Source organism: Dromiciops gliroides, chromosome 4 (assembly GCF_019393635.1).
Source record: "Dromiciops gliroides isolate mDroGli1 chromosome 4, mDroGli1.pri, whole genome shotgun sequence".
Taxonomy (NCBI): domain Eukaryota; kingdom Metazoa; phylum Chordata; class Mammalia; order Microbiotheria; family Microbiotheriidae; genus Dromiciops; species Dromiciops gliroides.
The window spans coordinates 12,120,342-12,144,965 of NC_057864.1; the positions used below are offsets into that span (position 1 = coordinate 12,120,342).

Sequence of the window (24,624 nt, forward strand, 5' to 3'; positions counted from 1 at the left end):
TCCGCTAGCTGATTGATGTGGATTGAATATGATTTTAGTGCGAAGCTCTCTGCTTCCTCAGAGTAATCAACAGAGTGGAGTCATTTGGAACTAAACAAAGACATCTCTGTCTATTCATGATGAGAAGAATTTCTCATGTTCTCCCAGATCCTGATTTCTGACAGGTTGTACTTCAGACACACTAATGAGATTTGACTGTCAGAATTCGATAATAAACATTGGAGTTCTGTGATGGGATAAGGGTACCCGGATTCACACCCTACCTGCCACTTCCTACTCCTGTGCCCTTGGGCAAGTCACCTAGCCTCTCTGGGCCTCAGTTTCCTCTTCTGTAAAATGAGGAGGCGGGTCTATATGGCCCCTGAGGTCCCTTCCTTTCAATCCTATGACTTTGGGAGCACACTGTCCCTTAAGAAAGTCTTAAAGTCACCTATACACAGACCTTCATAGGTAATATTCCAAGGACTGTTCTCATGTTCTGATGAACAATTGTTATTGTGAAGAGTGATAATTTCCTTAATATAATTTTTACTCTTCCCCTCCCTCTACTCTTCCCCTATCCCTGGTCACTCCCCCACCACCCCCAACCCCGCCTCCCACACACTTATTTCCCTGATGTATCTCCTAATGGCTGTAATTTCCAAGTAGGGGATTAGATTAGAAGCATTGTCTATTCTGGAAAAGGTCTGAGATATCTGGAGGTACTCAGGGCCATGCTCAGTAAGGAAGCCTTGGGAGGGTGCAGCTGTATCTGACAGGGCTCACTCTCCCCAGGAGCCTCAGGTACCCAACCTCATGAACTCCCCCCCCCCACTCCCCAGTGCCTTTGCAAGAAGCTTTCATAACCCACATTAAGATAAAAAATGTGATAATCCTTACCGGGCTGCGCCTCTGTGATCAGCAAAAAGGAAGAGAGAACAGATACCTGGTCAGAGAGTGACAGATCAGTAAATAGATTGGGGCAGTATCAAGTCTCACACAGTTACCTGAGCAGACCCCCACTGAATAGGCCCCCTTCCTCTCACACAGAAACTGTCCTGGCTTGGAGCATGAGAGAGAAGTCCCTTGGTATACAGCCCGATGGGAAATGAAGAAAAAGATAGCATGGGTCCCCACCTTCGAGGGAGGGGCTCTTCCTCTGTCCTCCAACCAGAGGGGCAGAGGGTATTGAGGGTAGTGCTGGGGAGGGAAGACCAAGGTGGATGCTATCTTGCTGGGTGTAGAGGATTCCTGCTGATGCTGGTGCTAACTAGGTGCTAAGCCCAGCTGTTTCTAACACCCACTTTAGGACTCTGAAGGTTGTTGGCTCTCAATGTCAGTAACCTGGGGCAGATCCCTAATTGCTCCTCCGTAGTTATGGCTCCCATAAGAAGCTAGATGAGAAGAGATTTGAGGGGCTGGAGGTTCCTAATCTAACCTGGCTTTTCATGTCATTATAAGTTATTGGGTTTTCAGTGTGGTGGAGTAGGACAGGAGAGGACAGCAGCAAGATGCAGCAGAAAGGATAGGGACTGAACCTGTGATTTCATTGGTATAGAGGACTCCCAGGTACACAAACTCCCTCTGCCAATGCAGGTCAGTCCCTTCTATGCATTAGAGCCTTGGAGGTTTGCCTGAGGAGTAAATGACTTGCCCAGGGTCACACCACCAGGATCTGTTAGGAGAGGGACTACAATCAGAAGCTAGAGGACGTTGGTTCCTTGGGCAAATCACTTACCTTAGCTCACTGCTTTCCCCTTCTGGTCCTTAGCTTCTCCTATAAAGTGGTCAGGCTAGATAATCTCTAAGACCTCTTCAGCTTCAAATCTAGAATCCCATTATCCTAAGTATTTCTTAGTCCCTCAGATCCATAGCATGTGAAGTTACTAAAGAATAAAATGACTTCTCACTCTCCCAGGGAGGAATCTGAGAGTAGACCTTTTAAAAATGGAAGCTGGGGCAGCTAGATGGTGCAGTGGATAAGCACCGGCCTTGGATTCAGGAGTACATGAGTTCAAATCCGGCCTCACACACTTACTAGCTGTGTGACCCTGGGCAAGTCACTTAACCCTAATTGCCTCACCAAAAAAAAAAAATGAAAGCCAATGTACCCTGCAACTCCTTCTTTTCTGGTATTCAGGGGAATTTGGGTTTGTGAGGAAACTCTGAGGATGGTCAACTCACTCCTCTGTCCTTAGTGAATGGGGGGGGCACTCTCCCATGGTAGGCTGGTGGTATTCTTCCTGTAAATCCTCCTCTGCTTTGGTCTGTGCCTTCTCTCACAGTCTATCCCTCTTGCTCTTTCTTTCCAAAGCCCAGTTTGTCAATGATTGGAACAAGAGGAAGACAAGAGATGGGAAAGACTGGCTGGTTACAAGCCTCCTGCCACTTGCTTCAGAAAGGATGAGCCAAGCAGAGGGATACTTGCTAGTATCACAAGAATGGGGTGATATGAAGCCTGTCACACTCCTTGAGGAGCCAATCTCACCCAAAGATGGGCTACATTTACTAGCTGTGTGACCCTGGGCAAGTCATTTAGCCCTGTTTGCCTTAGTTTCCTCATCTATAAAATGAGCTGGAGAAGAAAGTGGCAAACCACTCCAGTATCTTTGCCAAGAAAACCCCCAATGGGTCATGAAGAGTCAGACAAGAATCTCCTCTAGGGAGAACAAGTGTTCATCTGACCTTTGCTCAAAGACCTCCAGTGACAGGGATCTCATTACCTTCCAAGACCCAATTTTGGACTTCTCTCATTAGGAAGCTTTTTCCAACATCAAGGTACAATTTGCCTCTTTGCAACTTTCACCCATTGTTTCTGGTCTATTCTCTTTTTTCCATGACATTCCTTCCAATAGTCAAGGATAGGCATGATGTCTACCTCAAGTCTTCTCTTCTTCTGGTTAAATATTCCAAATGTCACTAACTGATCCTTTCATGACATGAATTTGAGGCCCTTAATCATCTCAGTTGCCTTTCTCCACACACACACTTCTGCCACTGCCCTTCTAAGATCTTAGAAGTCAGAACTTAACAGAATAATACCAGAGCAGACAACAGTGGGGATATGTTTCCCTCCTTATTTCTGGATACTCTGCCTCCTTTAACACCATCTAAGATAGCATTAAATATTATTAGCTGCCACATAACACTGTAGATTTACATTGAGCTTGCTGTTTTCTAATGTCCCCCCTATCTTTTTGATATAAACTTCACTTGTGAAATTGAATTTTTGGACCCATGAGTGACTTTACATTTATTCTGGTTATATTTCATCAAACCCCTAAGCCATCATTGACAAGGGAACTTGAAAATTTGATAAAATTGTGAAATAGGAAAAGGGATAAAGGAGAATGATTTTCTGTAGTTATTCTGTTATTTCAGTCACAGCTGAGTCTTTGTGACCTTATTTGGGGTTTTCTTGGTAAAGATCCTGGAGTAGTTTGCCATTTCTTTCTCCAGCTCATTTTACAGGTAAAGAAATTGAGATAAACAGGGTTAAGTGACTTGCCCAGGGTCACAGAGCTAGTCAGTGTCTGAGGCTGGATTTGAACTCAAGTCTTTCTAACTCCAAGCCCAGGACTCAATCCACTGTGCCACCTAGCTATACCCAAAAAGGAAAATAAGACTCTCCGTTAAAAGCACATAAAAATAAAAGTATGAAAGTGGCCTTACTCTGAGTCTGGCTCGAAGGACAAAGGGAATACTTAGAGCAAGACAACCTCTCGGAGACAAAACAAAACCCATTATTTCAGAAAGTTCTGTCCAAATTTGAATTTGATCAGCTTGGACAGTCTAACACAGTTAACTGTTTAAGTATGACTCAGAGAGACCATTGGCAATTTCCATTAAAAAATCAGTCAGAATACAAGGTCTTCTCTAATGTCATTCTTCAGGCAATGCACAATTGATTCTAAGTTACTCTCCAATGGGCCTCCAGGGTATCTATGATGCACAATGCTCTCTTCCTCCTTAATGGGCTCTGCATGACTTTAGCAGTTCCACTGAGGAGCCTTAGCCCAATGTTACTGATAGGAGAAACAGATGCTTTTCTGCCCAATGTAGAGGCAGATGAATCTTTTCTGCCTGCCCAGCCCAGAAATCTCTTATCACATCATCACAGGGCTTTCCACCAGATCTTCAGTTTTCTTTATAAATATGCCTTGAAGCTAGTGGCTTATAAACACATATACATATATAACATGTACACAATATACATATACATGTATGCATATATACATATACTAGGTGTATATATATATATATGTGTGTGTGTGTATGTGTATGTATGTATATATGATTATTAGCTAGACTAAGTGAAAACTGTCATAAATTTAAAGGACCAGAGAGGTTTTATCTGTAGAAAAGTAGAGTTAGGGAAGGCACAATCACTGTCTTCAAAAATCTGAAGAGTTGCCATGGGAACAGGGATGACACATCTTCTGATTGGGCAGAAGCAATAGATGGAATTTGTAAAGAGACTAATTTAGGATCGAGATCAGAATAAACTCCACACCAAGGGGAATTGTGCCAAAGGGGAATGGGCTATGAGTTCAGTGGTGGTGGAAGACTTGGAAGCCTTCATGCAGATGCTGGAGGACCATTTGTTGTGCATATTGTAGTGGGGATTCTTTTTGTGTAGGAGTTGGATTAAATGCCTACGGAGGGCTGTTCCAACTCCCAGATTCTATTATTTTGTAATTCTATGAAATGGAAGGTGGCCTTGAATGTGAACTCATTGAGGGTATGCACTGTTATTTTTATTTGTTGCCTTTCTTTGTATTCCCAGAGTCAGGTACATAGTAGGTGGTTAATACATTCTAATTGACTTGTCTTTCTATAACACCTAGCATAGGGCTTTGCATATAGTAAGCACTTAATAGATAATTGTTGAATGAATGAATTGTCTTCGTACCCAAAGTGCACATTGGTTAAGATTGCCTGCAATACTCAACTTAGCGAGGCTGTGATAGCTCATCCCATTTCAGTCAGTAGCGATAAGTTGGCAAATAGTTTAATAAGCACCTCCCTCTTTCATTTTTTACAAACAATAATTAGGCCTCTCCTGGTCCACAGCTTTATTTAAATGTTTATCCCATATCCCTATATCTATATCTATATATCTATCTGTGTTGTCAGCAGGTTAGACAAGATGGGTTTTTAAAAAGTCCAATTCTTAGTCAATGTGATTCACCATGGTAAGAATCTCAGAGCTGTAGGGAGGGGGTACTTCTGAGGTCATCACATCCAACCTTTAATCGACCAAGAATTCCCCTTTGACATGTGGTCCCTTAGCCTTTGCTTGAAGCTTCCAGAGAAGGGAAGCCCACTCCTCCTCAAGGCAGCCCAGCCAATCCCACTTGTGAGCATTTCTGACTGGTAGAAAGTTGGCAAAAAACCTCGATGGGCCTCTTCAACCTCTATCCATTGGTCCTCCTTCTCCTTGGAGCCAAGTGGAACAAATCTAATCCCTCTTCCATACCGTACACTGTCTAGTCATTGAAGACATCTATAATTTCTCCTCTCATTTTGAACTTTTTTGTTCCATGTTAAATATTTCCATTTTCTTCCAACAATCCCAAATTGCCTGAATTGGAGGCCCTTCACCATTCTGGTTGCCTTCCTCCAGACACCCTCCGCATTATTACTATCCTTACTTAGAGTGTTTTGATTCTACTTTACAACCAGGTCTATATATAACGAGAAAGAGAAAAAACAGAGTTTAGCTAATCATAGGCTGAGAAAAGGAAAAAGGTGAATGTTAGGTCTTACCGGACTTTTCCTCTAAAAGTGCAAGCGTGTAAAAAAGAAAAAAAAGCACAAGAGATGAAATAGGTCCCCAAGAAGAAGTTCAAAGCAAACAGGCCTTTACACAGGGAAACCCTCCAGGGAATGGCTAATACATGTGTGCCCTCAAGATGACGGCAGGAGTCCCAACTCACAACGTGAAATTGATTGAGCCATAGACAAGTGTATTCTCATGCTATGGGGCTTAATGTCATATGAAGTGGGGATCAGGTGCTTTCCTTCATATTTAAGGCTTTTAGAAACCATGTCCAAAGGGCTTACTTCTCTCAAAAACATTTTTAAAATGCAAAAGGGGCACAGCTGTGTTTTTCAAGAAGGAGCGGAAAAGAGACTCGACTTGGAATCAGACGTTTGGGGTTTAAACTTTATTAGTGGGCAGATCACCTCTCTATATGACTCAGTTTCCCCACCTGTAAAAGGAGACTTTTTAAACTCTTAAAACTCTATGTTTCCTTCCATGATCATGTGGTAGGAAGGCCCAGGCACGCATACAGTACTTAACTTGGGGAAAATGTACAGAATCTCCAATTTGTAGAGGAAAGTGCATTTCTGGAGAGGCTTAGGGAGGGAGAAAGTAGGAGTCTGTAATAATAATTGGGCTGTTAAGTCCCAATGTGCACATCTGTGCACACCCACACATTGGGGTATTTGGAAAGGTCAGCTTTAAAAGTGAGGGAGAAAAAACAAGTAGATATTTGCAGGAGTACTCCAGTTGTCCCTGACCCAGGAGACCTGACCTCAATTATAATGGCTCCATCAGTGACACCCATAAAGAATTCAATTAGCTCCCAGTTTTATTGTCCATGTTTCCTTGTCCATTAGTGACCCTGGCTGTACCATCATGAAGGTACTAGAGATGCTGCACACATTAACCTTGATATTAGCAAGGATTGAAGCTAATCAGGTTCACTCTCTTCTTCCCTCCTCTTTTTCCTTCTTCACTCCCCCTCTTCTCCTCCTCTTCCCTCCTCTCCTTTCTTCTTTCCTCCCCTAGTTCCTTTGATTCTCTTCTTTCTCTTTCCATTCTCAACTTATACCATTTATTTTATAACACATCAATTCGCAAGTAAGCATAGATGGAAACGACTAGAAAATAACACTAATTGTATCCCAGCCTTATCAAACACATGATGATCAGCACTAATTAATTAAGCTGGTCAGTTTTTAAAATGGCACAGGAACAAGTGCCTCCTGTCTCCCTGTCACCCCTGGTGCCGTTCACTGAGCTGGACCTAAGCATTGCCTGTAGCCCCTCTCCCCACTTCTGAATCAGGCCTGAAGTGTGACCCTAGCATGGGAAGGGAATCTGAGGTGTGGAGGCCACACAGTAGGTCTCTCTTATCTCTTGCCAAACTGAAAACACAGCAAGCACTTGCTTTGTGGCTTGTCTCTCTGGCATCGGTTCAGGCCAGGTGCAGGCCATGCCTACTAGAAGCCTCAAAGTCCACATGCCAACACGGATTTATCTCTGGCTTCAGAAGCCCATTGGGAAGGAAGCAAGAATAGAAAAGTGAACTAAGCAGAATAAAGCATTAACTGAGCATCAGCTCAGGGCAAGGAGAGCTGTTTGCAAGCATCCTGTTGAAACTGAACTCAAAAAGCATCTCTATGTGCCAGGAACTGTGTCAGGCACAGGGAGCACAAAGGAAACAATGAAAAAGAATCCCTATTCTGAAGGGAGGCAGTGGGTAGAGTGGAAGAAGCACGGACTCTGGAGGCAGAGGCCCTGAGTTCAAATCACCTCCGATGCTTAACACCTATATGATGTGGAACAAGTCAATTAACCTTTCTCGTCCTCGGCGGTTGAGCTGTTGACGTGGCTACTGAGATTTCTTTCAACTTGATCTTGTAACCTTTGACATTTTACTGGGGATCTCATATAGTCAGAGAGGTAAATACAAAATAATTTTGGCAGGTAGGGGGAGGGCAGAGGGATTGCTGATGATTGTTGCTGTGGTTGTCGGGTCATTTCAGTCATGTTTGACTCTTCTTGACCCCATTTGGTGTTTCCTTGGCAAAGATACCACAATGGCTTGTCATTTCCTTCTCTAGCTCATTTTACAGATGAGGAGACTGAGGCAAACAAAACAGGATTAAGTGACTTGCCCAGGGTCGCACAGCTAACAAGTTTCCGAGGCCAGATTCGGACTCAGGTCTTCCTGACTCCAGGCTGGTGCTCTATATACTGTGCCATCTAGTGCTTGAGTAATAACTGAAAGATTAGAAAAAGCCCACTGTTGGACGTGGTCCTTTAATTGAGCCTTGGAGAGAGGTAGGGATTCCAGGAGGTAAATGGAAGTCAGGAGGGCATTCTAAGCGTGGAGGAGGGATGGAAGCCTCAATGTGCTGGAGCGAAGGCACATGGACCACTTTGGCTGAAACACAGAGTTGGGGAGGAAGAGTGAGATGCTCTTAGTCTGGAGAGAAATATGAGCAGAATGCAACATCTGGAGGCAAAGCCAGCTGTTCTGGCCTTTGGAGCTTTAGTACCAGCACTTCTCAGCTGTTTAAGGAAGGCTGGTTGAATAGAGGATCTGAGTTCAACCAGGGAATTGGAAGACCTGTCTCCGCCTCTCCCAGCTCTTCCATCCACTCTCTGTGAGATCATGGGTGAATTGTTCAGGGCTCTCCGAGGGCAGCCAGGCCAGAAACCTCCAGATGGCTTGTTAGTTAGTGCTTCCTCATCTTTCAAATGATGGTGGGTGGGCAGATGGAATAGATTGGGCCTTAGCTTTTTCCATCTGTAAAATGGGGGAGTTAAGCTAGAGGACTCCCTAAGGGTCCTTTTAACCCATGATGTCATTTGATTATCAGAAACATCCCATGAGGTGATGAATGCTTTAAAACAGTCGGGTCAACCTCAAACAGAAATGATCTCTGCCTGCTGCACAGTGACTCAGAAAACCACGGGTTAACATTATCTATGTTCTATTGTATTTTTATTTTGTTAAATATTTCCCAATTACATTTTCATCTGGTTCTCCCATTTTATACCTCTGTTTTAGAGGATGTCAGCTGTGTGGCCTTGGGCCTTAATTTGTGACATCTACAAATTTTGTAAAAATTAGATATCCTTCAAGGGGCCTCCAGACACCATGTCTATGCTCTTCAAGTTACAGTCAGTCAATAAACATTTATTAAGTCTCTCCTATGGACCAGGTACTGTGCTAAACTGGGTGAGCAAAGAAATACCAGGATCAAAGGAGGTGCTGATCTGCATTAGGGGTTGGAGGTTCCTCATGAGACTTGTTCTTTACAGCATTAAAATCATAGTTCTAGAGGAATACGTATAATCATAAAGATAATAATAATATCTACCGGTACTTTAAAACGGCACTTTAAAATTTACAAAGCATTTTACATATATTATGTCATGAAAACTCCTTGAAGTTAGTGACTGTTCCCCAGTCTTTTTATCCCCAACCCTAGCAAAGTGCCTAGAAGAGTAGACCTCCCTCCCTCCCTACCCCCCTCCTTTTCTCTCCTCTCCCTCTCTTTGTCTCTGTCTCTTTCTCTCCTTTTGTTTTTCTTTGCCTAGCCTCATCACAGTGCCTTGCACATAGGGAATATTAAAAATTCTTCTTGATTGACCACTAAAACCTACCATTTATATAAGGCTTCAAGGTTTACAAAATTCTATACACGTGGCTTAATTCGAGCAACAACCCTGTGAGGCTGTAATAAAGCTCTTATGATCCTCAATTTATGGGTAAAGAAACTGTGGCTTAAAGAAGATGACCTCTACATGGTCACAAATATTTGAAAGTCCAGGGGCAAGATTTGAACCCAGGTCTTCCTGACTCCAGGACTAGCATCACATGCTTCCTCCCACAGTTATATCCAAGGGACATCCTTGACAAGCTGAAAGAGGCTTATCACCGGTTCACCTTAGTAGATCATGAGAATTATCCATTAAGGGATGGAGAAATTTTTCCAGCACCAGTAGATGAAAGAGCCAAATCTGTGGAATTACAGATTTTTAGAATGTGAAATATTAGTTACTTCAGACAGTAGATAAACCAGAGTCTGATACTAGAGCCAAATGCACTTTAAATTTACCTATATTTTATACTATCATAGAGAGTCAGTGTGGAATAAAGGATAGAGAAAGGAAGACATAGGTTCAAATCCTGTCTCTGGCACACACTAGCTAATGTGATCCTAGACAAGGTGCTTCACTTGTCCCAGAGCCTTAGGCTCTAATATTCTACAGGTGTGTGGTGATTTGCACTGATGGAGCGACTTCACATACCAAGGATGCCCACATTCACTTATACACTTGCTGCAAAAGTTCAACATTGAGTGTTCTGTGTTGTGCCCTTTCTAAGCCAAATAACAAGCCCCTTCTGGAAAGACAGGAAGAAGGAGGAATATCTCCCTTAATCTTTACTGTTTCTCTGGCTTTGGCATATACACTTTCCTCCCATTTCTATTGCAAATCAGTTTACCGAGCATGGACAAGAAGCCTAATTCTGGTGCCCAACTCACAGAATGATCATTTAGTCCAATGATCCAGCTGCTCCCAGCAATACCAGGGGACACTGGTGGCAGCTGCCAACCCCTTCTGAGCACTGCTCAGAACATGGAAAAAGTTCAGTTACACAGTGGATAGAGAGATGGGTCTGAAGATAGGAAGAACTGATTTCAAACCCAGCCTCATACATTTACTAACTGTGTGACTCTGGACCAGTCACTTAACTTTTGTCCCTGTTTCTTCGACTACAAAATGATGATCATAATAACACCTATCTTCCAGGGTTGTTGAGAGGATCAAATGAGATGATAATTGTAAAGCGCTTAGTCCAGTGCCTGGCACTTGTAGCAGGTGCTTAATAAAAATGTAAAAAACAACCAAAAAAAACCTTCTGAGTTTGAAAATATTTCAGATACAGAGAAGAGTGCGCTAGTGGAAAGAATATTGAGCTTGTGGTCAGAAAACCTGGATTCAAACCCTAACTTCTACTTAATTATCTTTGTCATCCTCGGTACTTATGGTCCCTGGGTCTCGCTTCCCTTACCTGCCAAATGAAGAGAACAGGTAAATAAGATTAGATAACCTCTAAGGTCCCTTCCAGCTCCAACTTGCTACCTCTCCTCCCCCTTAGACTTAGAATAAAAAATCTGGCTTCCAGTCCTGACATGTGACCTTCAGCAAGTCCCAGAGTCAGTCTAAGCCTTAGCTTCTTCATCTGTACCTGAGGGAATTAATATCTGTAACATCTACCTTATTAAGATTCCTTCAAGAAAAGGGCTTTGCAAATTGTAAAGCCCTGGGTGAATACAAATTCTTCTTCTTCTTCCTTCTTCTTCTTCTTCTTCTTCTTCTTCTTCTTCTTCTTCTTCTCCTCCTCCTCCTCCTTCTAATTGGTTTCTCTGCCTCAAGACTCTCTCTACCTCAAAACATTCACCACATAGCTATCAAATTGTTTTCCTTAAACACCAGTTTTTGTCCATATCAAAACCCATTGGTGGCTCCCTCTTGCCTTTAGAATATAATAAACATTCCTCAGCTGGCCTTCCACAATCTCCTACATAACTTTACATATTTATTTCAGATTATTTTCCTTTATGTATTGTGCATTCTTACTGAACTGAACTACTAGCTAATCTCCAAATTCAGCATTCCACCTTTTATCTTTATGCCTTTGTACCAGGTCTCCTGTGGTGCTTTATGTATGGACCCTGATCTTGAATGAAAAAATGTAATACTGGTTTTTCCACCGTCCATTGAATCCACCATGATCGAGTGCCATGTGAATTCAATAGAAACATACAATATAAGGCATTAATAGCATCTAGTTTAGCTGAGACAGTTGTGGAGGGGGTTAGTGAGAAGTTCCTAGGTGTTCTTGCATTCTGGAGATGTGAAGTCCCAGTTTATGTACCAAGTGACAGAGGAATGTGACACTCTCATGTATACTCAATCGTGCAGTGAAATTTTCTAATAATTAGCCAACTGATCTGTCCACACAGTGCTAGGCACCCTCTGCTGAACACCAACATTCCTTCTGTTTTCTCAAATGTTTTCTACTTTGTAGATGTTGGTGCCCACACCTTAAATTCTCAGTATGTCAGTCACCTTGAGAGTTTTTCTTATGTATGTGTTAGCTAAGTTTTAAGTCTCAGATATAAAACTTTAGTTAAAAAAATGCCACCATCAGATTGGTAAAGATAACAGAAAAAGGAAATACTAAATGTTGAAAGGGCTGTGGGAAAGCAGAAACCCTGATATATTATTGATGAGCTGTGAATTGGCCCAGCCATTCTGGAAAGGAATTTGGAACTCTTCTCCCAACGTTACCTTTTGACCCAGCGATACCACTACCAGGTCTATGTTCCACAAAGATAAAAAAGAAGAAAAGGACCCCTTTACACAAAAATATTTATAGAACTTCTTTTTTTTCTCAGAGAACTGGCAACTAAGGAAATACTTATCAATTGGGGAATGGCTGAATAAATCATGGTGTATTTAAGTAATGGGATATTAAGAAATGAGGAAAGGTATGGTTTGAGAGAAACCTGGGAGGATATAGCATGAAAAGATACACAGTGAAGTGAGCAGAACCAGGAGAACAGTTAATACAATACCAACAACAACTTAGAAGACTTAAGAACTTTGATCAATGTAATGATGAACCATGATGGTTATAGAGAAGTGATGATACCCCTAAGACCCAGATGAAATCTGCTCCCCACTTCCTGTCACAGAGGTGATGGATTTCAAATGCAGAATCAAGCATACATATTAGGACATAGCCAATGCTGCATTTGTTTTACTTGACTATGTATATTTCTTACAAAGGTCTTTTTTTAAACTTTTTCTCATGGTGTGTGTGTGTGTGTGTGTGTGTGTGTGTGTGTGTGTGTGAGAGAGAGAGAGAGAGAGAGAGAGAGAGAGAGAGAGAGAGAGAGAGAGAGAGAGGTAAGAGAGAAAATAGATGTTTAGGAATTGAAAAATAATGTAAAAAGAATAACATTTATAAAACACTTTAAGTTTTGCAAAATGCTTTACAAATATTTCAGTTCATACTCATAAACTTTATGAGCTAGATGCTATGATTATCCCTCTTTTCCAAATGAGGAAATAGGCTTAGAAAGGTCAAGTGACTTGCCCAAGGTCACACAGCTAGTAAATAACTGAAGCAAATTCAGATCCTTCCTGAGTGCAGGTCCAAAGTGCTACCTAGTATACTATCATAAGAAATAAAATTTGGTTGTGAAATAGGTAGTTAGAATAAGGTTGGGGTATTTGACTCATGTTCTATGTTCTATGTTAACCACACAAATTCCCTTGTGCATAATTACTTTGTATTTATTCTCTCTCTCTTTCTCTCTCTCTCTCCTTCTCTTTCCCATTCTCTCCTTTCTCTCTCCCTTTTCTCTCTCTCTCCCCCTCCCTCCTTCCCTTTCCCATTCTCTCTTTCTTTCTCTCCCTTTTCCCTCTTTCTCCTTCTCCATTCTTCCCTTCCTCCCTCTCCTTCCCTTTCCCATTCTCTCCTTTTTCTCCATTTCCCTCTCTCTCCCTACTATTCTCTCTTTCTCCCTCCTTCCCTCCCTCTCCACCTCCCCTCATTTTCTCTCTTCATTTTGTTTTCATATCACATATATACATAAACTATATAAATATTATAATTTATGTATAATAATTTATATATTACAATTTATATCTAATTCTTGTGACTTCCATTAGAATGCAAGCTTCTTGAGAGTCAAGATTGTTTCATTCTTTGTATTTTAACCCCAATACCTGTAATAAAATGGGCATTTAAATGCCTGTTTATTGATAATATTGATTGATATCACCATATGTTTGCAGTTCTGATGATTTATAGAGGAACAAAACCCCATTCAACATATTGCTATTTTTGCTCAGCAAACATGTCATAGATCATAGGATCATCAATTTAAAACTGGAAGGGAATTTAGAGGTCAAGTTCAACCCCTTCTTTTTATAGACATTTGAAGAGAAATGGCTAAGTGGATAGAGCCCTGGACCTGGAGCCAGGAACAGATGAATTCAAATCCTACCTCAGATACTTAACAGGTGTGTGACTCTAGGCAAATAACTTCACCTCTGATGGCTTCAGTTTTCTCATCTGTAAAATAGATCTAATAATAGCATTCCCTCCCCAGGATTGTTAAGAGCATCCAATGAGATGATATTAGTAAACTTTAAAGTGTTTGATAAATGTTAGCTATGATGATGATGGAAACTGAGAAACAGAGATTAAGTAACTTGTCCATGGTCACACAGCTAGTAAGTATCTGAGGCAGGACTTGAACCCCAGCTCCCCCGACTCCATTATCCATTTCTCTACCCATTTTTCACATTAGCTTAAAGTGGTATTACTTTCGACTCTAAGCACTATACAATAGCCAAATCTCCAATGAGCTATAAGATCTATTTTACCTAATCAAGAAAACTATCTCTTGTTGTTTGACAGAACCACCAGAACATTGCAATCTGAATGAAGAGATGCAGCTTGTGGTTCAGATGGCAATAATGAGAGTCAGGCTGACAAGGTATGATTTCCCATTTGGGGAATCCCATTTCCTTCCCCAGATCTACATCTAGTGATGATGATGATAAAATAGTACTATTGACAGAACACTTAATGATTGTAAAGTTCTTTACATATATTGTATTATGTAAGTATTTACAAATATTATACTTATATATGTGTGTATATGTGTGCAGATATGCATATATACACATACATATGTATATTTAAACATATATGTATATCTTTTGATCCTCAAAACATTGTTCTAAAAGGCAGGTACTAGCTTAAGCAGACCTAATTCAGAACCTTGTTCCTGCTCTTAGTGTATCCAAACATTAAATAAGGCTTTTACCTGCAAGATGACAATGAGGGAATCTTCCATAAGAGGGCCCCCAAATATATTCAAAGCATGAAACTTCTCTTGAGAAGCATTATGTATGCAAAGTTCTCTTGGCCCATCTGGGGGAATCTGAAAGTGATTGCTCTTTTCCTAGGATGACAAGTTGGGTAAACCAAATGGTGCAGCTTTATTTGTTTTTTTCCCCTTTTTCTCTGGAGCTAGCTCTTCCTGTCTCACCTAGGCTGGAAGCATCAAGATCACTCATGGACCTGATGCGTTTCTGATGTCCACAGGAGTCTCACCTGCTCCCTTTCCAAACTGGGCCAATCTGACCCTCATTGGCGGCCTGGTGACCCCCAGCTCCCAGGGGCTTACTCGCCATATTGGTGCCAGATTTTATCTCCCTGCCAGCTTAGCCCCATTATGGTTCAGAATTCTCAAAGTCCATTGATCCATCAGCTGCCACTTCCCTGGGACTAGGGACTACAGGGCTGACCCCAGCCCTTGACTAACCCCAGTGCCTGAAGCACTGCTTGTTTGTAAATGGGACAGCAACACAGAAAATGAAAAAAGAAACACAAGTGAAAACGGTCAACATTACTTGGCACTAGACTGTGAGCTCTGAGAGTGGGGATCATCTTTTGCTTTTTTTGTATTCCTAGGACAGTGCCTGGCACATTTATTGACTGAGACAAGAACTGATTATGGGAAAGAACAATGTGGTAAGCCAATCCAATAAACATTTATTAATCACCTACTACGTGCCAGGCACGTAGTAAGTGTTGGGGGGGGGAGTACAATGAATACCCTGCCTCCATGGAGCTCACAACCTAATGGATTGTTAGAATCTAAGTAAACCCCTGTTAAGTCCTGATGATGTTTTCGTACCCCCATCCCATATTCAAATTGTGACTTACAATAAAAAATTGCGACTTTCTCAAGTCACTGGGTATCAATTTAAAAAAGAGTGTGACCCTATCAAAACAATACCATAAAAGTTAAATTCACCAATGAGCTGAGGCTTTCAATGGATACCAAGGTCAGCCACACAAACACACAGAATAGTTTCTTTTGTTGGAAACAGATAATGGTCAGGAGAGAAGACCAAAGAACAAAAATTATGTCAGTGCAATGCATTGAAATGATAGAGGCTTCGTGAAAAATGGATTTCCAAGAATCAACGAAGCTGAGAATGGGGATATTTATGGGGCCTCAAATGAAGATGGAAGGTGCACATTTTGAAGGACAGCTGAATGATGCCGAAGCTGCTGCATAGATGTCCTTTAAAAATTCACCCAAAGCTGTTTGAGAAACCGAAAGGCAGTTACCAAGAATTTGTCAATGATTCACTTACAATCTAAAGGGTTTATATCATGGGATATAATATAAGCTCCCACAAGAGCTGCATTTCTTGATTCCTATTTGGACTTCTTCCCAGAAAACCTAGGGACAATCAGGGCCAGTACGAGCAAAGCTTGCATCAAGAAATCTCCACAATGAAAGAATGGAATTCCATCGTTCTGGCTTTAGTGAGGAAGTAAATTACTTTTAGATTCAGACTATTGTTGGGCACCAATGATGGATATTTCACAGGTCAACTACAGCAACATTTAATTGGGAATCAGGGCTAGGGGAGGGTTTTCCTGAAGAAATAATTGTGACATGGTGGGTAGAACATTGGACTTGGCATTGGGAAGACCTAAGGTTCAACCTGGCCTTTCTGGTTTTTCCTTGATTTTTGACCAAGTAGGAGAGTTACTTCACCACTTAATTTTTTCATTTTTAAAACAAGGTGGTTAGACAAGTTGGCCTTTGAGATTCCTTCTGGCTCTAAACCTACAATCCTATCATTGAAATGCATTCATAAAATATTTAAAATATAATGAGAAATCATCAGTACCTACAGTTTATATGAGTAAAATATAATTTTATGAACCAGCAATGGATCAAGCACTGGACCCATAGTAAGGAAGACCTGAGTTCAAATCTAGCCTAAGATACATACTAGTGGAGCGACCTATGGCAAATCACTTAGCTTCCCTCTGAGCCTCATTTTCCTCATACCCAATGTTTTTCAGGATTGTTGTGAGGATACAGTGAGAATATTTGTAAAGCAATTTACAAACTTCAAAGCACGATACAAATGCTATTCTTATTAATTTTTGAAAATATAAAACTACATTTTCCTTGAAATTAGTAGGTCATAGATAAAATTTGAAGCATATTTGAAATCACCACTAAAAAGAAGCTGTAAAAATATTTTGGTTGTTATCCAATGCAATAACAAGTCATATTGCTTTAATACTTGAAAGTTTACAAAATGTTCTTTTGTCAGGCATGTAGTGCAAGTATTATTATGAATGTTTTACTGTTGAGGAAACTGAGGCACTGAGAATTTAGGGGACTTGTTCACTATTACACAGCTGAGTATGTAAAGCATGATTTAAATCCTAACTCTCTTCACTTCCAAGTCTAATGCTTTATCTACTAGGATAGAAGGGAGGAAGTTTAAGCTTGCAAATTCATCTGTAGAAAAGACTTCATGTGTGGAAACTCCTTATACCCATTCGGATAGACAACTACTATATTACTTAGCATTTTAGAGTTTCTTGGGTCACTGAGCCAAGTCTTGGGTCATTCAGGCAGTCTATGTGGGAAGTAGGACTTGAACCCAGGGTTCCTGACTCTCAGGATGGTTCTCTAACCATTATACCATGCTGCCTCTGACATAGTAATTTATTTTATTTCTTCTTTTTCTTTTTTTTCTTTGCAGGGCAATGGGGGTTAAGTGACTTTCCCAGTAGCACACAGCTAGTAAGTGTCAAGTGTCTGAGGTCGGATTTGAACTCAGGTCCTCCTGAATCCAGGGCCGGTGCTTTATCCACTGCAGCACCACCTAGTTGCCCCACTCACCTAGTAATTTTAGAAGGAAGAAAACACTCAATGGAGGGATGAGGGGTGGCACCTCAACAATATTTTTAAGGAAGCTAAGGCTTTGAGGAGGGAGAGAATTTCAGAAATGGGGAAGCACTTTTGCAAAGCATAAAGAGTGAGAACTGCTAAGCTGTGACCAAATAACCACAGCTTGGCTGGGATGGAGAAAGAATAAAGAGGAGTCCAGTAGTAGGTAATAAATGTGGAAAAATAACTGGGATTCATATTCTATAGGGATCTAGATATTAAATTGAGGATTTTGAGTTCATTTTACCAGCAGTAGGGAGCCACTGGAAATTTCTCAGTAGGGGAGAGACACCATTTCATCGTCTGTTTTTTCAGGAATATCAAAATGGTAGGTGGGTGGAAGGTAGACTTGAAAGGGGAGTCTGGAAGAATGGAGACAAATTATAAGGCCATTGCAATAGTCTGGATGAGGGTCTGGCATGTGATAGAAGTTGTGTGAGTCTAGAGAAGTGGGCACATGTGAGAGATATTGGTGAGGCAGTATCAAGAAGACTTGGCAACTGATCAGATATGGGAGAGAGAGGGAAGAAAGAGTCAGGAATGACTCCAAGTTAACAGACCACTGTAGAAACCACTGGAAGGATAATGCCAACTTCAAGAGAAATTGGGAAGATTGGAGGATGGATGGACTTGGGGTGGGGAAGACAGTGATTATGTTTTGAACATGCTGAGTTTCACAGCTTAGACTTGACATTACAATTTCAAATCCCACAATATGGAGGTAAGTGCCAATCCCCCCCATAATGACTTAGCTCTTTACTAGAGTTCCCGCCCGCCCCCCCCCCCCGCCCCGCCAATTGGATCAAAATCTCCAAAATCTCCTGGGTAACATATGAGTTAGGTTTTAAAGAATGGGCAGGATCTTGGCATATGGAGGAAGGCAGAGTGGGGGTGTAGAAGGGAGGAAGGGAGTAAAGGAGGAAGACAAGGTCATTTCAGGCAGGAAAGAAAGTACAGGAAATTACCAGCTTAGAAAAGCACGTATCCCCAAATGATGGGTAAAGATCTCTAAATCCTTGGGCTCTGGGAGCCTCAAAGTCTTGCAGACAGAAAAAATCCCTTATTTTTTCAGGTCTTTAGGAATACTGATCCTTTTTGTCATCAGCACCTTTCTATTGTTTCAGAGAAAATATTCTATCTGTTTGTTCTCAGGAGTTCAATGCCTGGCTTGTCACTTTCTTCTCTCCCCTAACCCTCATCCTTATGTTAGTGTACTTCAACAGAGTGGTGGATATTCTTTCAAACACTGAGCACTCTTCATTGTTCTATCTCCTCACCTCCCATAAACTATTCCTTCACTTCGCCTCAGCCACTCAAGGGAAGGTCCTACCCTCTTATTGCTATCACCCTGCCATCTGGGATCAAACATTTGGAAACTCTTTTATCTAAGTAGAACTTCCTCTCATTCCATCTCTCTCTATGCCTTGCTTTTCCTCCTAAATCTATTCTTCCTCACTGTGACATCCAGTCTCACCATATTCTCAGTACTTTCTTTTTTTCTTTTCTTTTCTTTTCTTTTTTTGCAGGGCAATGAGGGTTAAGTGACTTGCCCAGGGTCACACAGCTAGTAAGTGTCAAGTGTCTGAGGCCGGAATTGAACTCAGGTACTCCTGAATCCAGGGCTGGTGCTTTACCACTGTGCCATCTAGCTGCCCCCTCCTCAGTGCCTTCCAATGACCAGCATCTTTGTCCTGATCCTCAGTACCTAACATCAGAATATTACAATAGGCTCCCTACCTAACTGCTCTCCATACCTCATCTTTTTCTTCTCCAATCCACAAAGCTTTTTCTTCTCCAATCCACATATTCATGAAGCAAAAGACTGATTAGTCACTGTCTTGCTTAATAAGCTCTACTGGCTAGGTCTGTATCTCAAAGAGATAAAAAAGGAAAAAGGAAAAAGACCTATAATGTAGAAAGTATTTACAGCAGCTTTTTTAGTGGTAGCAAAGAATTGGAAAATGAGGGGATATCCATTAATTGGGGAATGGTTGAATAAGTTGTTGTATGTGATTGTGATGGAATACTATTGTGCTACAAGAAATGATGAGCAGGATGTTTTCAGAAAAAATCTGGAAAGACTTGAACTGATGCAAAGTAAAATGAGCAGAACCAAGAGAACATTGTGTATAGTATCAGAAATATTGGATCATGATCAACTGTGAACACCTTAGCAATTCTTAATAATACAATGATTCAAGACAATTCTGAAAGACTGATTTTTAATTAAATTTTTTTCCTGAAGGACTTATGATAAAAAATGCTATCCATCTCCAGAAAAAGGGCTGGTGGAGTCTAAATGCACATCAAAGCATACTTTTTCTTTACTTCCTTTATTTTGGGGATTATTTTGTTTGTGTTCTTTCACAGCATGACTTACATGGAAATATGTTTTGCATGAGTGCACATGTATAACCTATATAAAATTGCTTGCCTTCTCAGAGCTGGTGGTGGTGGGGACAGGGGAGGGAGGAAAAGAATTTGGAACTCAAAATTTGAAAAAAAAAAGAATGTCAAAATGGTTTTTATATATAATTGGAGGAAAATAAAATATTAAATTAAAAATAAACTAGTGGCTCCTTTTAAATTTCTAGGACCAATCAGTTTGTCAATCAATATGCATTTATTAAGTAAGCATTTACTATTATACCAGTCACTTTACTAAAAGATAGAGATATGAAGGGTAAAAAACATTCAGGTGGCTCACCTGAAGTCCAGAAACAATGAGATCTATACATAATACAGACAGATTTGATGGAAGGGAATCTCAGAGGGGAGGCACCAGCTGCTGAGTGACCAGGAAAGGGCTCCTGCAGAAGGTGAGATTTGAGCTAAGACTGAGGGGAACCAGGAGAGAAATGAGGTGGAGGTGAAGAAGGAGAATATTCCAGGTAAGGAGGGGGGGAAAGGCAATGACAAGTGGAGTTAGGAGATGGAGTTTCTTGCTTGAGGAACAGCAAACAGAAGATTCCAAGTCAAGACACTACCCCATAGGGGCAGCTAGGTGGCACAGTGGATAGAGCACTGGCCCTGGAGTCAGGAGGACCTGAGTTCAAATCCAGCCTCAGACATTTAACACTTACTAGCTGTGTGACCCTGGGCAAGTCACTTAACCCCCATTGCCTCAGTTTAAAAAAAAAGACCATATGATGCCATACCCCATGATGCCATAGATGTTCTTTGAGAACTAAGGATGAACATTATCATCAACCACCACCACCACCATCACCACCACTGGTTGTTGAATTCCAGAGTCAGTGGAAGCTAGTAGAATGTAAAAAGACTGGGAAAGGTTGGAAGGGGCCAGGTTAGGAAGACCTTGAAATGACAGAGTACCGAACATTTGACATTCCTGGAGGTATTAGGAAGCCACTGGATCTCATCAAGCTGTGGGTGGTGGGGAAAAACATGGTTAGACCCATACTGCAGAAAATTACTTTGCTGACTATGTAGACTGGATTGAAGGGGAAAGTGCCTCAAGGCAGGGAGAACAATCAGAAATTCTTGCAATAGTCTGAGTGACAGGTGAGGAAGGTCTTGTGCTAGGATGGTGACTGTGTGCACAGAGAGGAGGAGAGGTCTATGGGAAATGTGAAGATGGAAAAGATAAGATTTGGCAATAGATTGGCTATGTGGGATGAGCGACCAAATATAGCCTCTTCTGTTTGGCACTGAAAGCTCTTCACATTCTGGTTCCAACCTACTTTCCCAAGCTTATTACACATTGTTCCATTTCATGTACTCTGCCCCATCCAAACTGGTATTCTTGCTATTCCTCACACAATACTCCATCTCCCATCTTCATGACCTTGGACTAGCTGTCCCCCATGTTCTTCCTCCCTTAATAAATATGCATTGAGTCAATGAATGAACTGTGTTTGAATCTTGACTCTGCCATTTACTATTAATACAGTCTTGGGTCTATCATTTCACATATCTAGATCCCAGTTTCCTGACCTGTAAAATGTTGGAATTGAACTACTTCATGTAGTCCCAGTAAGTTCCAGGGGAACTCTGAAGGGCTCCTCCAGCCCTAAATGTATGATGTTAGAGTACCAAGATTCCCAGAAGAGAAACCAAAATCTTTGTTTCCTGGGCTCTAATTCTCTCTCTCTCTCTCTCTCTCTCTCTCTCTCTCTCTCTCTCTCTCTCTCTCTCTCTCTCTCTCTCTCTCCATCCATTCATTTATTTAACTATCTATCTATCATCTATTTATTTTTTATTTTTGCTCTCATTTTAAAGATCGCGAACAACTACCATCATCCCAAATAATTTTCTTTGCCTTTATTCTTTCAGCTTATTGTCTAAATACTCTGAGTGAGCAATGAGGAATCAGGGATACAGACACCTAAGCTTCCTTTATCCCCTGGGTTTAAATTAAATTGCTTTTGAACATAATAGTGGAAGGGGGAAATCACTCCCAAACACTACTGACTCAGTTAGCTTTGTGGGAGTTTTCTTGGTTCAAACACATCACTGGATAATATAATAAGAAACCAAGTTCTCACGAGGATATCTGGAATTAAGCTTTAAATCTTAATAAGATCTTGCATTTATTAGTACTTTAAGGGTTGCAAAGGGTTTGATCCTTACAATGAAGTTGAGAAGTAGGTGCTATATTATTATCCTATTTTTACACATAGGGAAAGTGAGGGAGACAGAGTTTAAGTGACTTACTCAGGGTCACACCCTAGAAAGTGTCTGAGGCTAAATTTGAACTCAGATCTTCCTGATTCCAAGTGAGACTTCCTATCTACTGCACCATTTAGATGCTTCTAGAAAGTAATCTATAATAGATTATTCATATCTCCAAATATATGTTTGCATATGTGTATGTATCTGTATATACACTGCCCAAGTGATTTTTTTATTGGAAACAGAGGTCTCATCATGTCACCTTCCTGCTCAATGAATCCCAGTGGCTTCCTGTGACATCTGGGATCAAATATCAAGTCCTGTATTTGTCACTTAAAGTTCTTCATAATCTGATCCCTTCCTACTTCTCCAGGCATCTTACATTTTACAGTTCAGCAATAACAGCCTAGCTCCTCCTCCTCCTCATCAAACTTGCCATTCCATCTCCAGTACCTAGCACTGACTGTTCCCCGAAGCCAAGGACGCTGGGTCCCCTCCCCTCTGCTTCTTCATATTTCTGGCTTTGGTCAACAGTCAGTCAATCCCGCTTTCTGCAGGAGGCCTTTCCTCACACTCCTCACTGTCAGCGCCTCCCATCTCCTACTCTATGTATCTTTTACATACGCAATTGTCTAAATGTTGTCTCCCCCATGATCTCCTTGAGGGCAGGGACTGCTTTTTTGCCTTTCTTTGTATCTTTAATGCCTAGCACAGTGCCTAGCACCTAATGTTTGGTAACCAGCGTTTGTCCCTCTGATTGGAGGAGCTCCAAAACCCTTATCTCTCACCTAGATGCATTGCTCTGGGACTTCTATGACTTTCCTACCATGCCCCCATTTTTCAGTCTTTTGTGCAGTTGTCTTCTTCCATTAGATTGTAAGCTCCTTGAGGGCAGGGACTGTCTTTGTCTTTTTGTATTTGCATTCCCACTTAACACAGTTGGTGTTGTCCATCACCAGGGACCTCAGCAAGCTTCCTCATGTGATCAGATTCATGCCTGAAAGGAAGCCCTCCAGAAGCCTCCATGCCAAGAAGACCACCTGCCTCTTCTAGAAGACCCCCAAAATGGCACCCACCACCATGCATTGTGAATTGCCCCTTTTCAGTGTCCTTGTTTGTTAAATGATAGGGTAGAAATAGAAGGCCCCTAAGGACACTTCCAGCTCTGGTTCTATCATCCTGAGATCTCTTGGGTAAATCCCAATTTTTAAAATGTTCCACAATCCTACCAACTGATTTGCAATTTAGAGCTGGAAGGGACTTCAAAGGGCCATGTAGTCCAACCCTCTCATTTTAGAGATGAAGAAACTGAGTCCCAGGAAAATTCTAGGATCCTAGCTTTAGAGATGGAAAGGATCCCAGAGGCTGTCTAGTTCAACCTCCTTATTTAATACACAAGGAAACTGAGCATCAGAGACAGGTCATCTGTAGAATTAGAGGGACTATGTGAACTCAGGTTCTCTGACTCTGAAGTCAGGTTTAATAGATCATAGATTTAGAATGGGAAGGGACTGTAGAACAATCAAGTCCCATTTTACAGATAAGAAAACTGAGACCTTAAGAGAGTGTAGAACTGAAGAGGACCTGAGAGGGTATCTAGTCCAATACCATTATTTTACAGATGAGGAAACTGAGTCCCATAGAGGTTGTGACTTGACCCAGGTAACACAGGTCTTAAGATTCTGAAGTAGCATTTGAACCACATTTCCCTGTATTATGCTGCATTCTGGGATACTTTGTGGGGCAATGAGGGTTAAGTGACTCACCCAGGGTCACACAGCTAGTAAGTGCCAAGTGTCTGAGGTCGGATTTGAATTCAGGTCCTCCTGAATCTGGGGCTGGTGCTTTATCCACCACACTACCTACCTGTCCCCTTCTGGGACACTTTAGAAAGTGGAATTCGGGATCTCTGAATCTTGGACCCAAAGTTATGATCCATAGGGCAGAATCTGATGGCCTCAAAGCCCCTGCATTTCTCAGAACCCAGCGAAGAGGGATTCCTCCATCCGACTTTCCCCTTGACAACAGGAATAGCAGGCTGACCTCTGCTTCACTGTGCTTTTGGCATACACTGGGTGAAGGCTGCCATTACATCTCAAAGCCCAAGTGTGGTCATAGGAACCAAGACCTCCACCATGAATGGATGTACCAAAGTTGAGTTATCAAAGCAATTCAGAAGCTCCTTAGTAAAAATCTCTCTATAATCCATATTGAAAGAGGCAGGAATCAGATGCTTGGTCTAAGCTATTTACATGGAGAGCCTGGCAATCGTGTGCCTCCTAGCAGGTGCTATACTTCCATTAAATGCAAACACAGCCACTTTTGTGGCAGAGGGAATGTCCTACGCTCTATCCTTGGATGCCCAGCTTGCGGTGGGGTGCCTAATGCATCTTGTCATTT

At 41.5% G+C, this 24,624-nt stretch overlaps 1 protein-coding gene across 15 annotated transcripts in view; it reads right to left on the reverse strand.

The window, feature by feature from the left end:
- Positions 1-24,624, reverse strand: part of SGIP1 (SH3GL interacting endocytic adaptor 1) — a 236,040-nt gene that overhangs the window by 89,237 nt on the left and 122,179 nt on the right. For all 15 annotated transcript variants that reach the window (XM_043963548.1, XM_043963549.1, XM_043963564.1 and 12 more), the window contains 2 exons: positions 5,749-5,760; positions 880-891 (listed from right to left, as the gene is read on the reverse strand). In XM_043963548.1, coding sequence (XP_043819483.1) covers positions 880-891; positions 5,749-5,760 — 24 coding nt within the window. The remainder of the gene's footprint in view (positions 1-879; positions 892-5,748; positions 5,761-24,624) is intronic.